This window comes from Xenopus tropicalis, chromosome 7 (genome assembly GCF_000004195.4).
Source record: "Xenopus tropicalis strain Nigerian chromosome 7, UCB_Xtro_10.0, whole genome shotgun sequence".
Classification (NCBI taxonomy): domain Eukaryota; kingdom Metazoa; phylum Chordata; class Amphibia; order Anura; family Pipidae; genus Xenopus; species Xenopus tropicalis.
In genome coordinates, this window is record NC_030683.2 from 7,479,179 (window position 1) to 7,505,672 (window position 26,494).

Genomic DNA, 26,494 nt, shown 5'->3' on the forward strand with positions numbered 1-26,494 from the left:
ACCTCATTTCCCAGTTTGCTGCCCAGTTATCTAATTTTGTCAAATCAATCTGCAAAGCAGCAGCATCCTGCATGGAACTTATAGTTTTGCAGAATTTTGTGTCATCAGCAAAAATAGAAACAGTACTCTCTATGCCCACCTCCAGGTCATTAATAAACAAGTTAAACAGCAAAGGCCCAAGGACTGACCCCTGCGGTACCCAATAACCACACTGGTCCAATTAGAAAATGTTCCATTTACCCCACTCTTTGTACTCTATCCTTCAGCCAGTTCTCTATCCAATTACAAATATTATTTTCTAGGCCAATATTCCTCAATTTGATCATTAACCTTCTGTGAGGTACTGTATCAAACGCTTTAGCAAAGTCCAAGTAGATGACATCAACTGCCATTCCAGCATCGAGGTTCCTGCTCACCTCCTCATAAAAGGCGACTAAATTAGTCTGGCAAGATCTGTTACGCATAAAACCATGCTGGCACAAACTAATAGTATTGTGAACTGCAATGTATTCAACTATCCTATCCCTTATTACCCCTTCCAAAAGTTTTCCTACTACTGATGTCAGACTAACAGGCCTATAGTTTTCAGGCTGAGAACGAGATCCCTTTTTAAATAACGGCACCACATTAGCAATCCGCCAGTCTCTTGGCACCATGCCAAACCTCAACGAATCCTGAAAAATTAAGTGAAGAGGTTTGGCAATCACAGCGCTCAGCTCATTTAATTCCCTGGGATGAATCCCATCCGGCCCTGGACCTTTGTTTACCTTTACATGTTCAAGTCTCTTTTGAATTTCCTCCCGAGTGACCCATGCGCCAGTAGCTAAATTACTAGAACTGGGCATATTACAAGGGAAGCCTTCATTATCTGGCTCCTCAGATGTATAGACAGATGAAAAATAAGAGTTCAAAATTTCAGCTTTTTCCCTGTTTTCATCAACCAACGTACCTCCCCGTGATAATAAAGTTCCCACCCCTTCTTGCTTCATTTTTTTACTATTCACATAATTAAAAAATAATTTCGGATTCTTTTTACTCCTAGCTGCAATATCCCTTTCCATCTCTATTTTAGCTTGCCTGATAGCTTTTTTGCTGCTTTATTTGCTTCCTTGTACCTGATGAAAGCCCCCGCTGTCCCAGCTAACTTGAATGCCCTAAAAGCACGTTTTTTATTACCAACCTCGACCCTAACTCTTTTATTCAGCCATAAAGGTTTTGCTTTGCGATGCCTCTCCTTGCTTACAAGGGGGATATACTGTTGTGCATACCTGCAAAGCAATGTTTTAAAGATGTTCCATTTTCCTTCTGTGCCTAACCCCATGAAAAGCCTTTCCCAGTTGACACATTGCAGAGATGCCCTTATACTGGCAAAGTCTGCACGGCTAAAATTGAGCGTTTTAGTTACTCCCTTATAGCGCTGTCTCTGCAGCATTATCTCAAAGGAGACCATGTTGGGATCACTGTTCCCCAAATGCTCACCCACACAAATGTTAGAGATGAGTTCATTATTATTAGAAATCACCAGGTCCAAAATAGAGTCATTCCGAGTAGGTTCTTGAACCGCCTGAAATAAAAAGTTGTTATTTAGCATATTTACAAACCTACTACCTTTTTCTGACTCAGCCCCCCCATTACTCCAGTCAATGTCCGGATAATTAAAGTCCCCCATAATAACAACTTGACCCAATTTTGAAGCCTCCTCCATTTGCAAAAGTAGCTGGGCCTCATCCCCCTCATCTATACGGGGGGTTTATAGCATACACCAATGATCATTTTCTTTGTGACCTTCAGCCCTACTGAAATTTCTACCCAAAGAGATTCAACGTTTTCATTGGTAATGTCTTTCTTACATGGCTTTAAATCTGACTTTACGTAAAGACAAACTTCCTACAGGTGTTCTTGGAGGATGTAGCTGGGAACCCAATGAGCAATGAGACCGTGGGGGTTTATGTGGGGAATGATGGAACCAATTTCACCTATACAACTGGGCAGGATGGAACAGCAGAGTTCTCCATTGATACCAGCTCTTTCCAACTGTCATCTGTCAGGATCAAGGTGATGCTCCAATGAGGGATTATGGTTCTTCTGTGGTTCTTCTCTATAAAGCACAAGAAGAAATTATCCTCTGCTCTGTTTGTGTCCTAACCCAGCTACAAGACTGGAGACTACTGCTCTGGGCACAGGTGGCTGACTGCATCGTATGAAGAGGTTACACGCACCGTTAACCATTTCTACTCCCGGAGCAAAAGCTTTCTGAAAATCCAGCCTATCCACAGGACTTTGGAGTGTCAAATAGTAGAGAAAGTCAATGTGCATTACATTCCGACTCCTGAGGGTGTTGGCGAGGCAAGAAACGCAGTGTTTCACTACCTGGTGGGTTCTCATTCCCTCTGTAGTCCCTTGGTTTACTGTGGACTGATGTTTGTTCTTTTAGAAACAAATATACATTAATATACAATATTAGACCCACTAAATATTTTTTAAAAGGACACCTATTTAGGGTCTAGTCTGAAGGTTGGGGATAATGTAAAATGAAGGTGTTCTCTATTCACAGGTAATGGCAAAGGGAGGTATAGTAGAAAATGGCAAACACACATTGGCACTTATCCCAAATCAAGGTAAGTAACTGGGCAACATTGATGGTCTCATTTGGATTTGCAATGGGCTGTTCAGAAATATACAGAGTTTAAAGGAATACTGTCATGGGAAAACATGTTTATTAACATCAGTTAATAGAGCTTCCCCAGCAGAATTCTGCATTGTAATCTGTTTTTCCCATGGGGCTAGCCATATTCTTCATTTCCCAGGGTGCCACAGCCATGTGACCTGTGCTCTGATAAACTTCAGTCACACTTTACTGCTGCGCTGCAAGTTGGAGTGATATCCCCCCCTTACCCCCAGCAGCCGATCAGCAGAACACCAATATTACAGCTACAAATACATTTGTTGGTTCAAGAATAAAAGGTTAAATGGCAGAGGGAATTATTTGCTGTGTAACAGTGTCATTTAGAAATAAAAAGTGCCCCATAAATATCATGGCAGTGTCCCTTTAATAAAATCTGGGGTGCTTTAAAGTGCCACAGACAGTCACTATTTATTGGGCTGGGGGGGGCTGTTTGTGCCTCTGGGTACTGGGAATGCCAGGGGGGCTGTAAGGTGCCACAGACAGTCACTATTTATTGGGCTGGGGGGGCTGTTTGTGCCTCTGGGTACTGGGAATGCCAGGGGGGCTGTAAGGTGCCACAGACAGTCACTATTTATTGGGCTGGGGGGGGCTGTTTGTGCCTCTGGGTACTGGGAATGCCAGGGGGGCTGTAAGGTGCCACAGACAGTCACTATTTATTGGGCTGGGGGGCTGTTTGTGCCTCTGGGTACTGGGAATGCCGGGGGGGCTGTAATGTGCCACAGATAGTCACTATTTATTGGGCTGGGGGGGGGCTGTTTGTGCCTCTGGGTACTGGGAATGCCAGGGGGGCTGTAAGGTGCCACAGACAGTCACTATTTATTGGGCTGGGGGGGGCTGTTTGTGCCTCTGGGTACTGGGAATGCCAGGGGGGCTGTAAGGTGCCACAGACAGTCACTATTTATTGGGCTGGGGGGGGGCTGTTTGTGCCTCTGGGTACTGGGAATGCCAGGGGGGCTGTAAGGTGCCACAGACAGTCACTATTTATTGGGCTGGTGGGGGGCTGTTTGTGCCTCTGGGTACTGGGAATGCCAGGGGGGCTGTAAGGTGCCACAGACAGTCACTATTTATTGGGCTGGGGGGGGCTGTTTGTGCCTCTGGGTACTGGGAATGCCAGGGGGGCTGTAAGGTACCACAGACAGTCACTATTTATTGGGCTGGGGGGGGGCTGTTTGTGCCTCTGGGTACTGGGAATGCCAGGGGGGCTGTAAGGTGCCACAGACAGTCACTATTTATTGGGCTGGGGGGGTAATGTCAGGTGATGTCTCTGGGGAGGGTCGGTGGCTCCCGTGTGTGCGCCATGTAGAGTTTAGTGCCATATTTGCTGCTTGTGGGAAAAGGGGTGTTTGTGTGGTGGGGGCCTGTGTGTGTAGGAGCAGGACATTGTTATTAACGTGTAATTATAAAGCGCAAGAGAAACGAATCTTCACTTTTAAAAGTTTGGGTACTGGGGGTGTGTGTCCTGCCCCCTGTATGCGGGGAGGAAGGGTTCAGTATAGTGTTGGGGGGGCGGGAGGGCTGGTTACTCGGTGAATTGCCCCTGTCCTCTCGGTGGCGGAGTTGTGGTTTGTATGCTGTATGAGGGCGGGGGAGAGGTTTTTCTTCTGGAGGGGGTGTGGCCTGTCCCACCTATAGGGGTATGGGGGAGTGCCCATTCTAATTGGAGGGAGGGTCCTGTCTTATGTTGGGCGGGGTAAGGGGTGTGGCATGTAGTTAGGGGTGTGTCCTACATGTGGGGGTTAGGGCGAGTGTCCTGCTGTTGGGGGTGTATGGGGGGGCAGAGTGTCCTTTCTCCATTGGATAAGGAGGGGGAGTGTCCTACCCTGTGCATGGGTGGGGGAGGGGATGTGCCATATTTCTATGTGGCAGTGGATTTGGGGGTCCTGACCATGTCTCCTGCATGTTGGGGGACATTAAGGACCAATCCTGACTTGGTGTTGTTGGGGGGGGCGTGTTTTCTTCTACAAGTCATGGGGCTAGGGTGCTGTGTCTCCTTAGGGTGCAACTGGGCTACCGGAGTGCCATTGCCTCCTCCTATACCATTAGCACTCTGTATAGAATTGCTGTGAGAGTGGGCCTAGGTAGGGCCGCCATCTTTTCTTGAAAAAATAAATACCGGCCTTCCTATAAGTTAATCTAATTTTTCTATTAATCCCATTGGGGTAAAGCATTGCTTTTACTGGTCAAGCCAGTAATTACTCTCCAGGCGGCAACCCTCGCCCTAGGGGCCCATTCCCCCATCCTCTGTATGAGGGTGACAGTAGGGGGCTTTTGTTGGGTGAGGGGGGAAGAGACATGGGAAGGGGGGGCAGTGGGTATGTATGTGGGGGGCAGGGGGAATGGGCAGTTTCAAGCCTTTAATAGGCACAACATTGTTATATTGTTATAAACATTCATACAAATTGCACCGGTGGTTTCATCTTTCTTTTTCCCATGTTTTATTCAATTTTGCTCATAGATTGAGAGATGTGTTTTATGAACTTAACATTAATTTCCTGCTGCAAACGTGCTGTGTCAGTAGCACCTTCCAGATCACTGGCTCGTGTTTAAAGGGAATATTGTCATGGGAAGCCATGTATGTTACAAACCCATCAGTTTATAGAGCTGCCTGGCTTAGAAATATAAGCTTTATGTAGTATTTCCGTATGTGATACACTGCATGTTCCTCCCTCCCTTTTATATTGTGTGTGAAATAGTTCAGCCGTGTCCCTGTTGTGCATCACTCATTGTACAGATGCTTGGGATACGTTGGCGCCGGTGTGTAGCCGCTCTAGCATGGGCTAAAGTAATGTAGTGTTGATGGTTTGATGTAGTGAGCGGCAGGGAAAGGGATATCTAAAGGTCCCCATACACGGGCCGATAGTAGCCTCCGATATGGGTCCCTTGGAGTGATTCGGCAGCTAATCGGCTTGTGTATGGGCACTTCCGACCCCATCGGCTCGTTGGTGCGGCCCCCGGACTGACTTTACCTATGCCCGTCATTATAATTGGGCCAAACAATCGAATGACCTTGGATTCTCCCGATATCGCCCACCCGTAGGTGGGATCTCATGGTGTATGGGGACCTTAAGAGAGCACTGCATTGTGTGATTGCCGCCATGTTATGTTGCCTTTGTGTTTGTCACAGCAGCAAAAATAAAACAACAAATACCTGATTGTTCCTTTGCACTTTGCCTGTTTACAGAAGTGTAAGTTATGATACATGAACGTTACGTTCAAAATGATGGATCTTCTTAAAAAGATAAACTGGGAACCCATGGGGTGCCCCCGTGTCCAGCAACAGCTTAAAGGGGATGCCCACCTTTGAGTTAACTTTTAGTGTGATGTAGAGAGTGACATTCTGAGACAATTTGCAATTGGTCTTTATTTTTTATTATTTGTAGGGTTTTTTTGTCATTTTCAGTTCAGCAGCTATTTGGTTGCTAGGGCCCAAGTTACCTTAGCAGCCAGGAAGTGGTTTGGAAGAGAGGCTGATATATGAATAGGGGAGGGGCTGATAGCAAAGAAAGTTACAACAAGTAACAATAACAATAAAACTGGGGCCTCACAGAGCAATAGTTTTTGGCTGCCGGGGTCAGTGACCCCCATTTGAAAATTGCAAAGACTTGGAAGAAGAAGTTGACAAATAATTAAAAAACTATAACAAATAAATAATGAAGACCAATTGAAAAGTTACTTGGAATTGGCCATTATAATATAATAAAAGTTTACTTAAAGGTGAACCTCCCCTTTAATATTTGTTGCTTTGGGAGTCTGGTTTTTTTTTTGGGGTCTTGCAGCTTTAATGAAACTCCCAAGGGCCAAGTTACACTGGTCAAAATCCAGTTGTACCAGGGCAGGGAACTGTTAGCGCTGAACTCTTACAATTCAGTTTTGCTGAGGGCCGGCGGCACTGTAGGGCAGGAACCAATCCGCTGCTAGACTGACCTGATAGGGAACTGAAGTCTGTCTGTGTGACTTCAGTGCTGTGATTCTGGCAGGAGCCGTTAGGACACGCCCACCCCTCATTTGAAACACAGACAGGGGCCTGAGAGGATCTATCGGGAGCTCCAATTAAGGGGCCATTTTTAAAGATAATGTTCATTTTTAGCCTAAAATGCAACCAGCATCATATTATTCATTGTTGCCTACAGGGCTGGGGAGGTTCTCACTGGCTAAATGCTTTACAGTATTCCTGTACGTGTAAGAATCCTTCTTTGTATAAATTATGGAACCTTTCACCTCATTGTAACATTTCTTCTCTTCTTCCCTTCTCTCTCGGCTGAATCTCAAGGAGAACACATTTATATCCCACGGGTGTATCAAACACAATGGGAATAGAGACACCAAGTGACAGAAATGCTAATGTAGGTAATGTAGGTAAGTATTTATACAATTAGCCCGTTAAAGGGCAAGTTCAGTGTTATGTTTATTCTGGAGGCCTAACCATTGCAACCAGATTCTTTGTGGCTGGCTGATCAGAACTCATTTATTCATGGTTGCATTGGCTTCCTACACCATTGTGACATTATAGCTGTTAGGTGAGCACCCCCCTAAAGGGCCCCTATATTTTATTTTCTGTTTAAGCTGCTTTGTTTACAGACAGGCTTTGAATAACGTTTGCTGTGGCTAAACTTGGAAATAGATCTGGGTACACCAAGAATGTGTCCTGATAGAATTGGTTACACTGGTCTGAATACTGGTGAGGCAGGCTGCACTAGCATGGGTTCCACTGGTCCTGGGTACACTGGCAGCTCAGCCATTCATATTGTTGGATGGGGGTGCATTTACCATGCATACTACTGCATCTGGATAAGGTAAATGGGCATATTGATGGCACTGGGTACCCTGGGCATATATACTACACATACTGTTGGCTCTGGGTGCACTGGGCATATATACTACACATACTGTTGGCTCTGGGTGCACTGGGCATATATACTACACATACTGTTGGCTCTGGGTGCACTGGGCATATATACTACACATATTGTTGGCTGTGGGTGCACTGGGCATATATACTACACATATTGTTGGCTGTGGGTGCACTGGGCATACATACTACACATACTGATGGCTCTGGGTGCACTGGGCATATATACTACACATATTGTTGGCTGTGGGTGCACTGGGCATATATACTACACATATTGTTGGCTGTGGGTGCACTGGGCATATATACTACACATATTGTTGGCTGTGGGTGCACTGGGCATATATACTACACATATTGTTGGCTGTGGGTGCACTGGGCATATATACTACACATACTGATGGCTCTGGGTGCACTGGGCATATATACTACACATATTGTTGGCTGTGGGTGCACTGGGCATATATACTACACATATTGTTGGCTGTGGGTGCACTGGGCATATATACTACACATACTGATGGCTCTGGTTGCACGGGTAGGTATGCCGGCTATGTATATTGTTGGATATAAGGTCAGTGGGCAGGCATACTGATGGATGTGTGTACCTTAAGCTGAATAGCGCTAGTTGGTGTATGCTGTTAGTTTTGGGAGGCATATATACAATAGGCTTTGCTTGCAGTGCACATTCATGACAATGAGTCTGGCCCATTCATACTGGCTACACAAGGGAAACACTATGAACTCCACTGTTTGCTGGCTTAGGGCACTAAAATAATAGTTATTGTATAACCGTATAAAACCCTTTTATTTTTTTAATAGAGTCTGATTCTGAACTAAGTGGAGCAGAGCAAAACAAATATGAAGAAAATGGAAATGTGGCAGAATCTTCTATTACTGAAGCCAGACTTCACTCCAAAGCAAAGCGCCGCCTGAGGAAGAATTCCCCCCGGGACTCGGGGAGAGGCGACTCGGTCAGTGATAATGGGGAAAGCACGAGAGTTCGGGGGAGTTCCAGAAATCTGTCTTGCCCTGCCCCCGCCTTTCCCTGGTAGGGAGCAGAAGTTTTCTCTGGAGACTCTGGAGAAGGGCCAGAACTAGGGGTAACTAGGCAGAAAGGGTTTGTGTTGTGCCCCCCAAGTGTTGCCCCCTAGGCACGTGCCCCTTCTGCCTTCCCCTAGTTCCGGCCCTGCCCATAGGCTTCTTTTCCCCCTGGTTCTCCCCTGTGTGGGTGGGAGAGATAGACAGACTGCAGCCCTGTTCAACATGAGCCAATGAATGGGGCTTGTACTGAACATTCCTTTTGCCTATATGAAGCCGCTTTCACTTTAGCACTTCCTTGATAAACCTATGTACAGTGGGCATGGAACTGTTCAGTAGCCTCTGGGGTTCATATTTAGGGGGTTTATATGGCTGCCTAACGGCCTGTAGGAGATAAGATGCTGCATAAGGGAAGTTTTGAGGTGATTTTTGGAAAAGTCATAAAACTTCCCCTCTGCCCCTCAACTTCTCCTCCACCCCTCAACCACATGAGCAGATAAGCTGCCCGTTATGGGTTTGTGCCAATAACAAATGGCAGATCTATAGTGCAGCCAATTTTGCCATTATTATACCATTGCGCACCATATACTATTTATCCCATGGGAAATTCCGTAGGGCACATCTGTAACAGGCAGTGTAATACAGCAACTGAATTGATGACCTTTTTGGAGAAGCCCCTCCATTTTTTTCCACATTTGGGTTAGGGGGGAATTTGTAATTTTTGCAGATAAACAATAACTGTAGTGTTTTACTTATATGCTATATATCGGCTGTGTAACATCCTGCCTGGAATTGAACCGGAGACCTGCAGGCTGCTGGGCAGTATCATTACCACTGCTCTATATGAGCTGACAGATCCTGGTTCCCTGCTGTGTAACCCGTGTATATACATGTAGGCAGGGTTAGTTGTGTATTTGGGTCTGAGCCCTGCCTGTATCCTGACTCCGAGTGAACTCCGCCTGGACTGACCCCTTGCCTGTGTGACTTCTGGATCCTGATTCTGTACTGCGCTCCTGTTCCGGTTCTGACCCGGCCTGCCTGACACCGACCCAGTAAGCTCCCCCAGTCCTTCTCTAACGATCTGGTACCCTTGCTTGCCCAGAACCTTTGCCTTGGTCCTCTCACTGTAAGACCTGGCGGCACCCGAGTAGCGGAGGGCTCCACCCGAAGCCAAAGGTGGCTGTTATAGGCAGAAGCGTGAGCCGTGACCGGGCCCTTGGCTATTGTTCTGGGTTTTGGGTTACCGATCGTGACAGCAGCTCACACACAAAATAGTACATTTTTCTTTGTCATTAAGCAAGACGCACTGGTATCCAATCTACATCCGGCTAATGTCATTGTTTACAAATGCTGTATATTTAGATAATTCGGACATGGTCAATAAGACACACGCACACAGGTATTGGACAATAGTAATAAAACATATATTCATAGATAGATAACAGAGGAATATTAAACAGCGGATAAAGCTAAAAGGCGGTTCAATATCAGACCTAAGTCCAAGATTTTCGTTAAGTCCACGTGGGGACACTGCCCAGATGGTATAACCTGCAGGCTTCCGGTTCATGTAAGGCAAGGTCACTATTATATATAATAAATATCACCATGTCCAGCTCAAACATCAACTCGCCAAAAGTAGAACGCGGTCCGGGTTCATTTACTTGATTTAAGCAACTTCTCTATTGCCTTATGGTCTTGGAGCACAAAACGCGTAAGGCAATAGAGATGTTGCTTAAATAAAGTAAATAGTTTCTAAATTATTATTACAGTGACCTTTGTGGGTTTTTCTCCTGTTTTGATGTTGAGGGACAAGGCCACGATTGCTTAATTTTGGGAAAATTGGAATTCTTTCGCCATACGGTGAAATGCGAGTAAACCATAGCCGGTATTCTAACGTTTCTTGCCCTATTTTGGCCCACTTTCCAAACAAGAGAATCATTCACCTTAGATATGAGATTCATCTGATTGGATCACGTTGATGGGATGCGGCCATTGCGCCATGGACTGGATGAACAAGGCAATGCACTCTTTGCCCCGATAGGATCTTTAAACCTTCCTAATCCACATCTGCTCATGTATGTGGAGCCCCATACACAGACCAATAATCTGCTGATGCAGTCCGTTGGCAGATTTTATCAGCACTTTAAGGGCAGATCTGTGGCTCCCAATCCTTTCATTCAAGGAGTAATAGTCTTGCCCACATATTACAGGCCACATGGGCATGGCACAGTATACACCACGTATGTGGCGGTGCATGTAAGTTTGTGTTGGATGTTACACAGTTTGCCTGTGTGGGGGAGATGGACAATCTGTCCCTATGAGCATGGGCCTACAGATACCGTTCAGGCAGCTACAGCACGTCAGTTTTCATTATGCTGTAAGCTGATTGGCCTGTCCCCTATTGTAAAATCTCATAAATGTTTTCCTCCATTGTACTGGTGTTTTATCTGGTCACTGTTAATACATGGGCTGAAACATTGGGAGTAGGCGATACCTCTGATAGTGGCTGGGCACCGGCAGCATGTTGATATTATGATCCATGGGTTTCCCAAATAAGCTTCGCTCACCCCCATCTGCATTTTAAAATTTTAAAAGGTCGGGAAACTCAATACAAACCCTTCCAAATAGCAGTCTGTGCACTGAAGGTATAAGATATATTATCAGAAGCCTTGCTAACAATATTTTCCTTCTCATACTGCAATATAATTAAGTTGGCAAAGAGGGCAGCGGGACAAATTGGGACTGATGAATAATATAAATATATATATTTATATTCTGATATAAGGGATTAGGTACAATAAATGTTACTAGCCGTTGGTCCATATTGGCCTAAGGCTAATGTCACACCAGGTACAGTATATATATTTATTTATTTTTTTTATTTTTAAAAAACTTTTTCATAACAATCATCAAAGTTGCTTATTACATATGGAAGTTGACATGTAATTATAACAGAATAATGATTATGTCTATTAAGATTCTCATCCAGGCCATGATATACAGTTTCTAGTAGAATTAAGTCTAAAACAACTGGACTTTTCTGAGTTTTTCTTGAAAACGTTTCACCACTCATCCGAGTGGCTTCTTCAGTTCAAATGACTGGTAGGGAATTCCCTGGTATTTAAACCCTTGAGGGTAGTACAGACACGAACATCCAATCACAACAGTTCCATTGAACTTATTCAGTTAGGTGTTGGCTGGAACTGACAGGTGTAAGAAGGCATGATCCAGTCACAACGGTACCATGATTCTCAATGATGCATTGGTTAATCCTTCAAAGTACATGACGAAGTGTGAACTGTTGTAAAACCGCCGGGGTAAGGATGTCAAAGCGGCATTGTGTGTTGATGACAAGCGGTGTCGCAGGCCCCCTCCTCTGTTCACGGATGGTTTTTCCAGGCTGGCATAAATGGCCTCTTTCAAACTATCTGTCCTTTTGGTCCAAAATATGCACGTTACTGTCCTCAAAAAAGTGTCCTTCTTCTTTCTTCTCTCTTCTTTCTTCTTTGAGGTGTAGATAGACTGCTGAGTCTTGTCCTGAGGAGTTACCCCCCTTACGTTGTGCCAAGTCAGAGCACTCTTCACTACACTGGTCAGCATAGACCACATTACTTTTCATGAGCTAAAACAGAGCTCATGGTCTTCCCGCCCAAACCTGGCCCTCCTCCTCCTTTCACCATTACTATTGATGGCATGACCATCAACCCTGTAAATTCTGCACTCTGCCTTGGGGTTATCTTTGACCAGTCCCTCTCCTTCTCTAACCATATTAATAACACTGCCAAAACCTGCCGCTTTTTCCTCCGCAATATTGCCAAGATACGCCCCTTTCTTTCACAAGCAACAGCTAAAACACTAATTTATGCCCTTATCCTTTCCTGCTTAGACTACTGCAATCTCCTACTAACCGGCCTCCCAGACTCCCACCTCTCTCCCCTGCAATCCATCTTAAACTCTGCTGCCAGGATCCTCCTGCACTCTCCTAAGAGGGATCCTGCTCAGCCTCAATTAAGCTCACTAGCATGGCTGCCTGTCAAGCAAAGGATAGCTTACAAAATCCTTCTGCTGACATTCAAAGCCCTTCACTCCTCTGCTCCTCACTACATTCCCTCACTGGTCTCCCTACATGTTCCTGGTCGTCTCCTCCGCTCCTCTCAGAGCCTCCGTCTCTTTACACCACCCACACCCACTGCGCTCTCTCGTCTTAACCCTTTCTATCTCGCTGCTCCTTACCTCTGGAACTCTATCGCTGAATCCCTCCGTAGGGAACACTCACTAACTCTCTTTAAGAAAAAACTCAGCTGTTACCTTCTGGAGCAATAAGACATTATTTTGCCCAGTCCTGCGCTTAAGTTCAAATGCCCATACCTGATGCACTCTTACCTTCCAGTTTGTGCCTGTATGTTACCCAACCACTTAGATTGTAAGCTCTACGGGGCAGGGACCTCCTTCCTACTGTGTCTCATACTACATGGCACTTATATATATATATATACATATGTGTATTTATTGTATTTATTTATTATATCACTTATCCTCCCTGTGTGTAATTTTGTATTCTGTAAGACTGTACAGCGCTGCGTACCCTTGTGGCGCTTTATAAATAAAGTTATACATACATACATACATACATACATGTGCTTTGGTGTAGGGTCTTTAAGGTGCACCAGCTTTTGTCTCAGAGTGTTGCTGGGGGGGTGAGGGAGGTGAGAGTTGGGGGAGGGGGAGCTGGGGGGAGCTTTTCTCCCAGCTCCCCAACCCCTTCCTCCCTCCCTCTCCCACTTCCAGCTCCTCCCCCTCTATCCTCTGTCCCCTGTATCTCTCTATACCCCTTTGTACCTTGAACAAGCTTTTCTCCACATCAGATTGTCTTGGGGTAGCGTTCTTGTCCGCTGCTTCCCGATCCTTTCTGAAGCTCAAATTTAAATAAAGGAAGCAGGTTCCTCCAATCACTGCCACTACTGTTAAAAACATTAGGGCAAATTGCATGCATTCAAAGGAAGTCTTCTCAGAATTCGACTCCTGGATCTTAACAGATATCTGTCAGATAGAAAAGATAGAGTAATTATAACTATTCTTTATTTATAGAGTTCTGACACATTTAAAATTTCTAAAATAAATCAGAACAGATTGTACTTACATATTCAATAATAAATGGAGCACCTACGCCTGCAATCAACCGCGTCAGGAAGGCCTGTAGCTGTCCAGCGATTGTGTAGAATTTTGGCCGTATTACAGACTGGGGGGAGAGAAAAGAGTCAGTGAGGGTTGGGATTGCTTCACAAGGAACAGCACAAAGGCAGATATTACAGGAATTGCATTACTTAGTCACTGAGGGACCAAAGGAGCCTGATAGATGACTGCCAGTGATGGCATTACATTATCATTAGCAGAACAAATCGAGGATGATATTGCCCTAGCCAGCTATGGATCATGCTATAGAGAAACAGACAAAAGTGCATGAAAAGTTCCTTACCAGCATCATATCCTCTGATAGGGCCTGGTTTAAGCTCAGGAAAACTCCACTGATAAAGAGGAATACCTGAAGGGCGAGAGAAGGGAAAATCAGATATAGAAAGCAAACAAGTCATTCCCTCCAAAAATGCCCTAAATCTGCCATTAGGTATTGTTACCCACCTACTGCTAGCCCTGTACCCTTGTCCTAAAGCCACAGCTACATACACAGTGCAAGGAAATAAACATAAACCCATGTTAGATTAAACCGATAATACTCACACATGGAAGGACAATGCCATCTTTGATGAAAAACAAAAATAAAGAAAAGATGGGTGTAAAGGCAAAGAGTCCTACGGCGCAGACCCATGGACCTGCACTGTGAGGCTCTTTGCTCAATAGCTTGCTGATTTCCATCCCTAACAGCATGCCGAGTACATCCGCTGCACATTTGATTGCTGAGTAGACCATACTAGGGGAAAGAAAGACAAGGGTGTTGAGTACAAACTGCCGACTTCTGTGTTGCACCATATTATATCTACATTCCTTGTGTATGTTCTACTGCCAGGAAAACCATTGCTAGGTTACCAATAGCATAATATAATATAAATACAAGTTACAAATATGTTGGAGATTTATTAACACATATTAGTAGTATTATAATTAATAATATACAGAAGTTTTGATAAATCCAAAGAGAGTATGAAATGAAACTTACAAGTCACTGTAGTAACTCTGAGACAAGAAAAGGGGCCATTGTTTCCCCGTCTCATTCCTGGTTCTGTCCAAGAAATCAGGAATAACTGCAAACATGCCCTCGTGAATAAAGTCCACACTAAGGGAACCTATCATAATAAGGGCAAAGCTCCACCTGAAAGAGGAAAGGTGACATTAGTGGCACATGAATAACTTTTATTTCTCATTCATCAAAAAAATGAAAAGACATTACTTTGCAATATCAATATAAAAATAGTTTCCATAAAACTGAGCTTCTGATTATTATTGCAATGTATTTGCTTTAATGTTCCCCAATGGAAGACATTTTTATTGTCACATAAATCTGAATTCCCACCCATTCAGTGCAGACATAATACAGCTTATTCAGATATAGACAATGCGCAAATGTGTCATGGAAATTCTGTAGCTTCAATTTATTTACTTTGGCTTCTTGTGACATTAATCATTGCAATCCCACAGAACATGAATGCTTTTGTATTTGCTAAACTAAACATGTCAGAGGGACTAGATCGTCAGCTCCTTTTGCCTAAAGATAAAGAGATACTCACGTCAGCAGAGGCTTCAAACAGGAAAAGAGGGAACATTCCACTTGAGGTTCATCATCTTCATCCTCTTCTTCCGTGTTGCCTCCAGATGGGTCCTTCATAAATAGCAGTAGTAGGCTCAAACAAATGACTCCAAGGCACGGCGCTATCTGTATCCAAGACAACTGACAGTTAGCCGACTGCATGATTAACACTGGCTGAATGTAAAAGCACAAGAACTGGCCAATGGCTGAGCAGATACTCTGCTCCCTCTAAATCTGGACCACTTATATTACCAGAAACAGCCTAAAGGGGACTATTGTTCCTGGTGCATTTCAAAGGCCTAATGCCAGAAAAAATAATCATCTAGCCAGTTGGTCACTATAATGCCCACGTTGAAGATTGTTTTCAGTTAGTTGCTTTTTTTTCTGAAAGTTATATTTATGTGCTGTGATATACAATACAGTATTTTATAGATGCCAGACGAGTTATATGTCTAAATGCTAACAGATATCTTACTCTAAGCGTTATGGCGCTCAGCTGAATATATCACTTACCAGTCGTGCCACGTGCCAGGAGAATTGGTTGGCCACTAATGCTGCTATGCAGATCGCTATTAGCCTGAAGGGGAGAATGGAAAGAGTTCAGGGTTAATATAAAAGAATGAGCACAAGCAGAAGAAAACAATATACACTTACTTGTAAGACTTAGTACTTACCTGAAAAGAAAGCTACACAGCTGAGATCCAAATATGGCGAGTCTTCGATTGGACGCTGAGAACATGTGTCCAATCAGTGGTAAAGCACAGCTTAAGAAAAAATCTGCTATTATGTCCAGTAATCCTCGCAGAAGTAGGATGAGCCAGAACCACTACAAGAAAAGGGACATAATCCTTATTAATTGTTTCATATTGTATCTGAATATCACAGAATATGAGCAGAAAGGAAGCTGAATATTACCTGCTTGGGTACAAAACAGAAGGTAAAAGTGAGCAGGGTCCAAAGTGTCATCCCTATACACATTATAGTCTTCTGGCTTAACCAATCTCCAAAATATCTAAAGGCAGGACTTATAGCCAGAATGGTGAAGCCAAGAGCAAATACTGTAGGGGGAGAAAGAATGAGATTGTGAGACATAGCTAGTAAGAGCCAGAGATGGAACAAACAGTAGAAAGAGAGGAGAGTGCCGCAGAAGGAAACATATGGAATATTATTATATTTCCATTAATGCAGAGAGAAAGACATAGCATTATAGACAATAAAAGACACAGATATTTGAGTAACACAAGGAAATGTGCCCTTACGTCCATCTACAAGTGCAGTCTTCTTTATATCAATGCCGTATTCTTCTTCAATTAATGGCATCACAGCTATAAATACAATAAAAGGACAAACAATGAAGTGAAGTTAGTAACATGGCGGTTTTACACATAGAGATAATAGTAAAACTATAAAGGACTCTGTGAAGATGAATGGCCCCCCCAGCTTATATACTGATTGTACCCTCACCCCCAGCAAGTCCATCTCATACAAATGGTACTTTTATGCAAAGGACTTTGTTTGGGGTCCACATTAATAATAGCTTTACTATATTATAGCACATATGATCCAGTTCAACAACAGAGGGAAAAGTTGAATGAGTGGGGGTAAATGCCAGCAGAGAGATTCAAGAAAGTAATACAGGTATAGGACCCATTATCCAGAATGCTTGGGACCAAGGGTATTCCGGATAAGGGGTCTTTCCGTAATTTGGATCTCAATACCTTAAGTCTACTAAAAAATCAATAAAACATTAATTAAACCCCATAGGATTGTTTTGTGTCCAATAAGGATTATTTGTATCTTAGTTGGGATCAATTACAAGGTACTGTTTTATTTCTACATAGAAAAAGGAAATCAGTTTTAAAAATCTGAATTATTTGATTAAAATGGAGTCTATGGGAGATGGGCTTTCCGTAATTCGGAGCTTTCTGGATAACGGGTTTCCGGATAAGGGGTCCGATACCTGTATAAGAGATTGGCGGTGGCCCTTGCTGCATGCTAGAATTACCCCCCAAAGTTTGGATCTAACATGGCAAATGGCAGTTATATAAAAATGGGTGATATTGATAGGTCCAAATGACCCATCTGAAATTAGAGTTTTGGGAAAAGCAGCAAAGGAATAGGAAATAGTGGCCAAGACTATGTCGGGGCAATAAACAGATGAGAGAGAAGAAATCTGCTTTTTCTAAGGGAATTTGCTTGCTAATTGTATGCTCAGGACACAGAATACTAAAGTCGTTTAGCTGGCCTTGCCCCTTACCTTCTGTAAAATATCTATCAAACACCATGACTGCAGTTATAATTAGCATCACACCCCAATTCAGGATACGGGGTATTTTCGTCTTCGTTCCATTCTCTTCTTCAAGTGTTTTAATAGGTTTTGATTTAAATTTTTTAAAAATAAAAAAGTCCAAAAAATGATGGAATGTTTTAGAACTGCAACAAATAGAGAATAAAATTAGGCTTCTGGCAAAAAATCCCTCATCTCTGTCTCATGTTCCGCGAGGGAGAACGGACAGGAAACAAAGACGCCGGTTACAAACCAAATATCTGACTAATAAAAATGTAGGCTCTGAGCTCTGACCAACAACACAACATTCCTGGCTGCCATAGGGAACCTAAAGCAACCGGGAATGTCAGAAATATAAATACAATAATATAAATTATATTACTATTAATGATAATAATATGAATAATAATAATAATAATATTACTAATAGTTATTAGTCATTATAAATAATATTATAAACTAGAAAGGGAAGTTTGAGAACAAACTTCATGTTGGGTTGAAAAACATGAAGTCACTGAATGGGCTCCGCCCACTTTCTCTGACCATGGACCACAGTTATATAGTTAAAACCACTGTGCAAAGTTTGGGGACCCTGGTTTTAATAGTGTCTGAATGGCAGCAACTTAAATTTCCCCACCAAAAGTCAACGAGTGACAACAGTGGTTGGTGGCTCCACCCCCTTTTTCTAACCTGGAACTGCAGTTACCCAGTGACTAACTCTGTTTAGGGACCCTAGGATTAATATTAAAAGAACGGCAGCAGTTTAAATTTAAACCAATAAAAGTCAATAGGTGAATTGTGATTGGTGGGTGTGCCCACTTCTTCTAACCTGGCATAAATAGTGTGAGAATGGCAGCATTTTAAATTTAAACCAATAAAATTCAATGGATGAAATCTGATTGGCTGTTAGTGGCCCAACCCACTTTTCCTATTTTTGAACTGCAGTCCCCCAGTGACCAACTTTGCAAATTTTGGGGACTCAGGCATAACAACTGTGAGACTGACAGCATTTTACACTTCCCCATTGTACCATTACCATAGTAAATAGGTGAAATGTTATTGGCTGTTTATTGGCTCCGCCCATTTTGTTTCTAACGTGAAACGGCAAATACCCAGTGACGAACTCTGGGAACTTTAACAACCCTGGAATTAATATTTAAATAATGGCATCAGTTTAAATATAAACCAATGAAATCTAATGGGTGGAAATGGATTTGCTGTTGGTGGCTCCTCCCACTTGTCTAACCCTGAATGTGTAGTCAGCGAGTGACTGACTGTGCAAAGTTTGGGAACCCTGACATAAATAGTGTGAGAAAAGCAGAATTTTAAATTTAAACAAAAAAAATTCAATAGGTGAAGTCTGATTGGCTTTTGGTGGCTCCACCCACTTATTAAAACCTAAAAATGCTGTCCCCTAGTGACCCTGGTGTTAATACTGTGAGAATGGCAGCAGGTTGGATTTCCCCATTGAAAATCAATAGTTAAAATCTGATTGGCTGTTGGTGGCTCCACCCACTTTTCCTAACTCTGAACTGCAGTTACCAGGTGACTAGCTTTGCAAAGTTTGGAGACCTTAGTATTAATATTTAAAGAATGGCCGCAGTTTACATTTAAACATATGAAGTCTATAGGTGAAATCTAATTGGTTGTTGTTGGCCCCACCCACTTTTCTAAACTTGGAACATAGTCACCTAGTGACAAACTGCAAAGTTTGGGGACCCTGACATTAAACTTGTGAGAATGGCAGCAGTTAAAATTTTCCCACTGAAAACAATGAAAGAAATATGATTGGCTTTTGGCGGCCCCGCCCACTTTTTCTAACCTTGAGTACAAAGTCACCCAGTGACTGACTGTGCAAAGTTTGCGAACCCTGGCATCAAACCAATAAAATTCAATAGGTGAAATCTGATTGGCTGTTGGTGGCCCCGCCCACTTTTTCAAAACTAAAACTGCAATCCTCTAGTGACCAACTGTGAAAAGTTTGGGGACCCTGGTGTTATTACTGTGAGAATGGCAGCAGATTGGATTTCCCCATTGAAAGTCAATAGGTAAACTCTGATTGGCTGTTGGTGGCTCCGCCCACTTTTTCTTACCTTGAACCACAGTTACCTGGTGCCTAACCCAGGGGCGCTTCTGCCATTAGGCGAGTTGAGAAACTCGCCTCAGGCGGCAGAAGTGCCCCAGTTACCAGGGTTGGCAAAAAGCCGCTCCTGGTAACTTTAAGAGCCGAATTTCCGGTTTTTAAACCGGAAATTTGGCTCTTCTAGTGCAGAGAGCGCAATTGCGCTCTCTGCACTAGCGATCTCACCGCCCCCGGACCCGCTCCTGCGCTCAGAAGGTAAGCGCTGGGGAGCGGGGTGGGGGGCGGCATCCAGGAGCCGCCTCAGGCGGCGATATGTCCAGAATCGCCCCTGGCCTAACCATGCAAAGTTTGGGGACCCCGGTGTTATTACTGTGAGAATGGCAGCAGGTTGGATTTCTGCCAAGTCAATAGGTAAAATCTCATTGGCGGTTCACAGCTCCGCCCACTTTTGGGCATCCAACAATCATCATATTTTCATTCAGGCTGAGCCCATGACTATGTGATTCAAGTTTGGGGAGTGTAGCCTCAAAGCTGTAAGATTGGCAGGAGTTTACCTTTTCCCATAAAAGTCAATGGGTAAAATTTGATTGGCTGTTGTTGGCCCCTCCCACTTTGCGGTTTAAAAACAAAAACAAACTTGAATGCGTAGTCACCCAGTGACTGACTGTGCAAAGTTTGGGAACTCTGGCATCAAACCAATAAAAATCAATAGGTGAAATTTGATTGGCTGTTAGTGACTCCGCCCACTTTTCAAATCTATAACTGCAGTCCCCTAGTGACCAAGTGTAAAAAGTTTGGGGACCCTGGCGTTATTACTGTGAGAATGGCAGCAGGTTGAATTTCCGCCAAATCAATAGGTAAAAGCTGATTGGCGGTTCACAGCTCCGCCCACTTTTGGGCATCCAATAATCATCCTATTTTCATTCAGGCTGAGCCCATGACTATGTGATTCAAGTTTGGGGAGTGTGGCCTCAAAGCTGTAAGATTGGCAGCAGTTTCAATTTCCACGTTAAAGTCAATGATTAAAATTTGATTGGCTGTTGTTGGTCCCTCCCACTTTGCGGTCATCCAACAAATGTTGCTGCTTCATTCGGGGTGACCCCATGATTATGTTATTCAAGTTTGGGGGGTGTAGCTTCAAAGCTGTAAGTGTGGCAGCAGTTTGAAAATCTTCCCTGTCAAAGTCAATGGGAAAATTGGGGGGTTCGGAGCGGCGCCACAAAAAGACAGGGGGCACAATCGCTTAGAAAAGCACAAGCAACCTGCTCCGCTATAGGGCGAAGATGTGTGGGGAGTTTGGGTGTTGTACCCCTAAACCTGTAGGAGGAGTAGCGTTTAGAAAATGGGGGGCGCTAAGAAGAAGTGGAAGAAGAGTCTGTGGGTTTCAGCCCAATATAATTACACAGCGCCAATGGGCATAAGGGTTAGAGATATTATTAGTGATGGGTGAATCATTCCCCATGGATTTGCAGTGAACTTCTGCGAAACGGGAGTCAAAATTTGCCACATCGAAAAATGACGCGCGTGACATTCCTTTTTGACGCACAAAATTTTCGTTGTTTTGTGAATTGAAAAGGGACAGAGTCGCTTATCCCTATATATTATGTGGCATAAAAAAACAACAAAACTTGTGCCCTTTTGCTGCAGAAAAACGGCATCGTTTTTTACACGTTTTTCTTCTGGTGGAACATAAAAAAACTACAGTAATTTAGTAAAATCTGATGTTTAGTGACGAGCAAATCTGTCCTGTTTTGTCAGAAAATTCGCAAATTATGTGAAAATTCGTAAAACGGCAAACGGTGAATTTAGTTTTACACCAAAAATATAGAAAATCTCCCACTCCATACAAATGTACATTTTATATCAAAATCCCTGCCCATTGTACCGGGTAACACAAAGGGATCAATATATGGATTCTAGCAGCTAATCTTTCTTACCAACACGCCATCATGTCTAAACTTTAACTGAATCTGTCACTCACTCAATAAGTAGCCTTGGTTCTCTTATCAGCATTATGACATCACAATCACTCTGATCTTCTCTTCAATTGCGACATCACACACAACACTTCCTCTGTGGGTTGCCATGGATACATGCCATTGTTTCAAGTAATGCCAATGAGGAATACATGGTTTCTAGCAGCTGACAGCGCCATTTTAGCTTTCCCGCTTACACGCCATTGCCTCCCAACTCTAAATGATTGCATCAGTCACAAACTGGGACAACCTGCCATCAACATATTGTGATAACATCACCTGTAGTATTTAAAAAAAGAAACATATTTGAAAGTGTAAATCAGTAGTAATTTACGCTAAAAAACAATAAGTGGAAGTGGGAATAAACACCAAGGGGAACGTTTATTATATAAATATAATGCAAATAAATAATGCCAAAATAAATTGGAGACCGCAGTTTACGATCCATGTCTTTTTCTGTGATTTTCCATATATTTATAGTGAGCTCGAGTTCATCAGCATTGTGCGTGTTGCATGAAAATGAATGGAAAAATATCACAAATGGTTGTTTTCTGTGCATTCTCAAGCAAGTGTAATAGTGACTACCGTAATTTTCAGCTTGCTCAGATACCGAGGGGGTCTTCATCAGGGGCGCGTGCATAAGAAATACAAAAATGTGCCCCTGACTAAGATGCCCTGGGTGGGGTAATACGCATTGGGTGTAAAATAAAGCAAGCAATATTTTTTTTTCATATACAGGTATGGGATCCCTTATCCAGAAACCTGTTATCCAGAAAGTTCCGAATTACAAATAGGCCATCTCCCATAAGACTCCATTATAAGCAAATAATTTAAATTTTTTTTAAATGATTTCTTTTTTCTCTGTTGTAATAATAAAACAGTACCTGTACTTGATCCCAACTAAGATATAATTACCCCTTATTGGGGGCAGAACAGCCCTATTGGGTTTATTTAATGGTTAAATGATTCCCTTTTCTCTGTAATAATAAAACAGTACCTGTACTTGATCCCAACTAAGATATAATTACCCCTTATTGGGGGCAGAACAGCCCTATTGGGTTTATTTAATGGTTAAATGATTCCCTTTTCTCTGTAATAATAAAACAGTACCTGTACTTGATCCCAACTAAGATATAATTACCCCTTATTGGGGCAGAACAGTCCTATTGGGTTTATTTCATGGTTAAATGATTCCCTTTTCTCTGTAATAATAAAACAGTACCTGTACTTGATCCCAACTAAGATATAATTACCCCTTATTGGGGGCAGAACAGTCCTATTGGGTTTATTTCATGGTTAAATGATTCCCTTTTCTCTGTAATAATAAAACAGTACCTGTACTTGATCCCAACTAAGATATAATTACCCCTTATTGGGGCAGAACAGCCCTATTGGGTTTATTTAATGGTTAAATGATTCCCTTTTCTCTGTAATAATAAAACAGTACCTGTACTTGATCCCAACTAAGATATAATTACCCCTTATTGGGGGCAGAACAAGCCTATTGGGTTTATTAAATATTTAAATGATTTCTTAGTAGTCTTATGGAGATATAAATTACGGAAAGATCCCTTATCCGGAAAACCCCAGGTCCCGAGCATTCTGGATAACAGGTCCCATGCCTGTACTGGAGTGCTCTACTCCTCTTGTTTATTAGTTATTACATTATGGGGACTTACAGGTACCCCCTTACAATAAGCACCCTGTATTTATTGCTGTAAGATCTTGGGGTGCATTGCTTGCTAGTTACTGACCATACACTTCCCATTCTAATCAAAATGAAATAAACACTTAGAGACATATTCATCTTTTGGCAGATAATAGCAGGAGTTATTCCTGAGTAAAGCCTTACAGGCACTTTATGATATAACCATCTTTTATCTGGGCTGATACAATCAGTTCCACCTCAGGAGATAATTCTGCTGTTTCCCCCCCCACGTGCAGTTTGTATGAGGGAGCAAGGGTCAGACAGTTGGGAGTACTGAGCGCTGCTGGGCATTAGGGCATCACTTACAGCCCTGCTTTGATTGGCTGCTGCAGGACAGTCCCTACGTAAAAATCAAATGTGATTGGCACTGGCAAACTGAATGTGAAGAGATATAAACACTAAGGAGCTGATTTATCCAAGAACAGGGGACCTGCTTTGACTGCTTTCATTATACAAAAGGGCTGTTTGGGGGTCCGAGCCCCTAGGTTATTGAAAGCAATACATAGGCTGATCCTAATCAAACAAACATTGGTGGATTTAGGCCAAAAAATGGGCATTCTCGTCATATTCAAGTCGGGGGCACGTTTGAACCCTGCCCAGCACGGGGCACAGACTCTGCCATCTGTCTCTATGGCTCCTCATCCCTTACCCCAAGGTGGTGGGATAGTGTCCCCTGCAGCCTGACCCCTGTGATATTATATCTAATTCCTTTCTGAGGGGGATGGTTAGGCTTGGGCCTAAGTTGCAAAAGGTTGGCTTACAAAGGACTGGTTTAGGGTGGGTGCGGATAATCCCACCAGAAATCTGAGTAAACAAATAGCAATTTAAATTTCAACCCCCAACAGCTGCAGATCAAGAGATTCATAATAAAACCCCAAACGACCTATATGGGTTGTCTTTATCTTATGTATCATGTCACATATACAGAACCTACAGCGCCGTTACATACAGCACAAATATAAACAAATCTCAGCAGCTGTTCTGAGAAAACTAGCGGTGAGGGAATATTTCAGCGGGCAATAGATTGGTTGTGAAATTCAGCGTTTCAGCACTGGCAGTTGTTTTAGTGAATCTGCAGCTTGGCTAATGCCAGCCACATACCAAGTACCAATCCAGCCATTCAAATAGTAATAAACCATAGCAGGCACAGCTCTCGCCATGGCATGGCGGCTAGCATGTATGGGTGCCCTTGGTTTGTGTGAGAGCTCAGGGATTCATTACAGCCGCACAGACAGCTGTTAGTAATGGCTGAATCTGGCTGGGCACCGGCAGGCAAAAGGCATCTGTGTATGGGCCTTGCTCTCTTTTATGTTTGTTTATTCTATATTCATGAAATGTTTGGGGGCAAGTACTGTGTCTGTCATGAAATGTTTAGGGGCATGTACCGTGGTTGTCATGAAATGTTTTGGGGCAAGTACTTTGTCATGAAATGTTTGGGGGCAAATATTCATTCCGTCATGAAATGCTTGGGGGCAAGTACTGCGTCTGTTATGAAATGGCACTGGGACAAGTACTGTGTCTGTCGTGAAGTGTTTGGGGACAAGTATTGTGTCCGTCATAAAATGTTTGGGGGCAAATACTGTGCCTGTCATAAAGTATTATGTCTGACATGAAATGTTTGGGGGCAAGTACTGTGTCTGTCATTAAATGTTTTGGGGCAAGTACTTTGTCATGAAATGTTTGGGGGCAAATATTCTGTCCATCATGAAATGTTTGGGGGCAAGTACTGCGTCTGTTATGACACTGGGACATGTACTGTGTCTGTCATGAAATGTTAGGGGACAAGTACAGTGTCAGTTATGAAATGGCAGGGGGGATCCGAGGGGGGAATGTGGCGCTGGGCCCAGGACTGGATCCGAGGGGGAAATGTGGTGCTGGGCAACAGTAACACAGTCTGACCCCTGCTGGCCACATTGGGAAGGCAGGGTAGGGCAGGCACTGGCCACCATTTTGACAGCACTGCCACATATAGCATTGACCGTAATGTAAAAGGGCCACCATTAGAAATAACAGGGTCCTATACTACTTCGTTAGCAGGGCCCTTGCCTCAGGGGTCCTAGGTAATTAACCGCCTGCCTAGGCTATTTAGGGGGTGGGCCCTGCCAACTAAATAGAGAATAAAAGCCCCTCAGTAGATCACAATGCCCTATTATACCCACCCATATTTCTCCCAGAGCAGGAACAAAGTGCCTTTAGGGCAATGGGACATACACAGTGGGGTATTTATATAAACTATAGTAGGGTTTCTGTAGCAAACACCCCAGCTGTACCGGTGCAGGAATGGCTGCCCCCGGGGCTACACAGTGGGGTATTTATATAAACTATAGTAGGGTTTCTGTAGCAAACACCCCAGCTGTACCGGTGCAGGAACGGCTGCCCCCGGGGCTACACAGCGGGGTATTTATATAAACTATAGTAGGGTTTCTGTAGCAAACACCCCAGCTGTACCGGTGCAGGAATGGCTGCCCCCGGGGCTACACAGCGGGGTATTTATATAAACTATAGTAGGGTTTCTGTAGCAAACACCCCAGCTGTACCGGTGCAGGAATGGCTGCCCCCGGGGCTACACAGCGGGGTATTTATATAAACTATAGTAGGGTTTCTGTAGCAAACACCCCAGCTGTACCAGTGCAGGAACGGCTGCCCCCGGGGCTACACAGTGGGGCATTTATATAAACTATAGTAGGGTTTCTGTAGCAAACACCCCAGCTGTACCAGTGCAGGAATGGCTGCCCCCGGGGCTACACAGCGGGGTATTTATATAAACTATAGTAGGGTTTCTGTAGCAAACACCCCAGCTGTACCAGTGCAGGAATGGCTGCCCCCGGGGCTACACAGCGGGGTATTTATATAAACTATAGTAGGGTTTCTGTAGCAAACACCCCAGCTGTACCAGTGCAGGAATGGCTGCCCCCGGGGCTACACAGCGGGGTATTTATATAAACTATAGTAGGGTTTCTGTAGCAAACACCCCAGCTGTACCAGTGCAGGAATGGCTGCCCCCGGGGCTACACAGCGGGGTATTTATATAAACTATAGTAGGGTTTCTGTAGCAAACAGGAAGTGGCGTCACTCCCACAACCTGATGGCGCGTTTAGGCCTAG

At 43.6% G+C, this 26,494-nt stretch overlaps 2 protein-coding genes and 1 long non-coding RNA gene across 3 annotated transcripts; 1 reads left to right on the plus strand and 2 right to left on the minus strand.

The window, feature by feature from the left end:
* Nucleotides 1–1,899: 1,899 nt before the first annotated feature.
* Nucleotides 1,900–8,932, plus strand: LOC101733266. The gene is made up of 4 exons (XR_004223503.1): nt 1,900–2,373; nt 2,555–2,618; nt 6,957–7,033; nt 8,358–8,932. It is a non-coding gene; the product is annotated as an uncharacterized LOC101733266 (long non-coding RNA).
* Nucleotides 8,933–11,181: 2,249 nt separating this feature from the next.
* On the minus strand, nt 11,182–15,503 carry LOC100487792 (protein spinster homolog 1-like). The gene is made up of 7 exons (XM_031905744.1): nt 15,317–15,503; nt 14,749–14,901; nt 14,313–14,502; nt 14,053–14,118; nt 13,717–13,815; nt 13,359–13,616; nt 11,182–11,271 (listed from the first exon to the last, which is right to left on the minus strand). Exons 1-7 carry the CDS (start codon nt 15,496–15,498, stop codon nt 11,182–11,184), a joined length of 1,038 nt encoding a protein of 345 aa, XP_031761604.1. The 5' UTR covers nt 15,499–15,503.
* LOC108644870 (protein spinster homolog 1-like) lies at nt 15,496–17,961 on the minus strand. Its single transcript, XM_031905415.1, has 5 exons — nt 17,594–17,961; nt 16,596–16,661; nt 16,252–16,394; nt 16,011–16,162; nt 15,496–15,913 (listed from the first exon to the last, which is right to left on the minus strand). The coding sequence occupies exons 1-5, from the start codon at nt 17,640–17,642 to the stop codon at nt 15,829–15,831; spliced, it is 495 nt and encodes a 164-aa protein (XP_031761275.1). The 5' UTR covers nt 17,643–17,961; the 3' UTR covers nt 15,496–15,828.
* Nucleotides 17,962–26,494: the final 8,533 nt, after the last annotated feature.

Coding starts and splice junctions, on each gene's coding strand:
- LOC100487792 (XM_031905744.1), bottom strand. CDS start 15,498: ATGCAGTCGGCTAACTGTCAGTTGTCTTGGATACAGATAGCGCCGTGC. Junction 14,902..15,316: donor TGTTTGAAGCCTCTGCTGAC/GTGAGTATCTCT, acceptor TTCCTCTTTCAG/GTGGAGCTTTGCCCTTATTA. Junction 11,272..13,358: donor TAGAGGGGGAGGAGCTGGAA/GTGGGAGAGGGA, acceptor ATTATATTGCAG/TATGAGAAGGAAAATATTGT.
- LOC108644870 (XM_031905415.1), bottom strand. CDS start 17,642: ATGCTAATTATAACTGCAGTCATGGTGTTTGATAGATATTTTACAGAA. Junction 16,163..16,251: donor TCTGTTTTGTACCCAAGCAG/GTAATATTCAGC, acceptor CTTTTCTTGTAG/TGGTTCTGGCTCATCCTACT. Junction 15,914..16,010: donor CTGTGTAGCTTTCTTTTCAG/GTAAGTACTAAG, acceptor TCTCCCCTTCAG/GCTAATAGCGATCTGCATAG.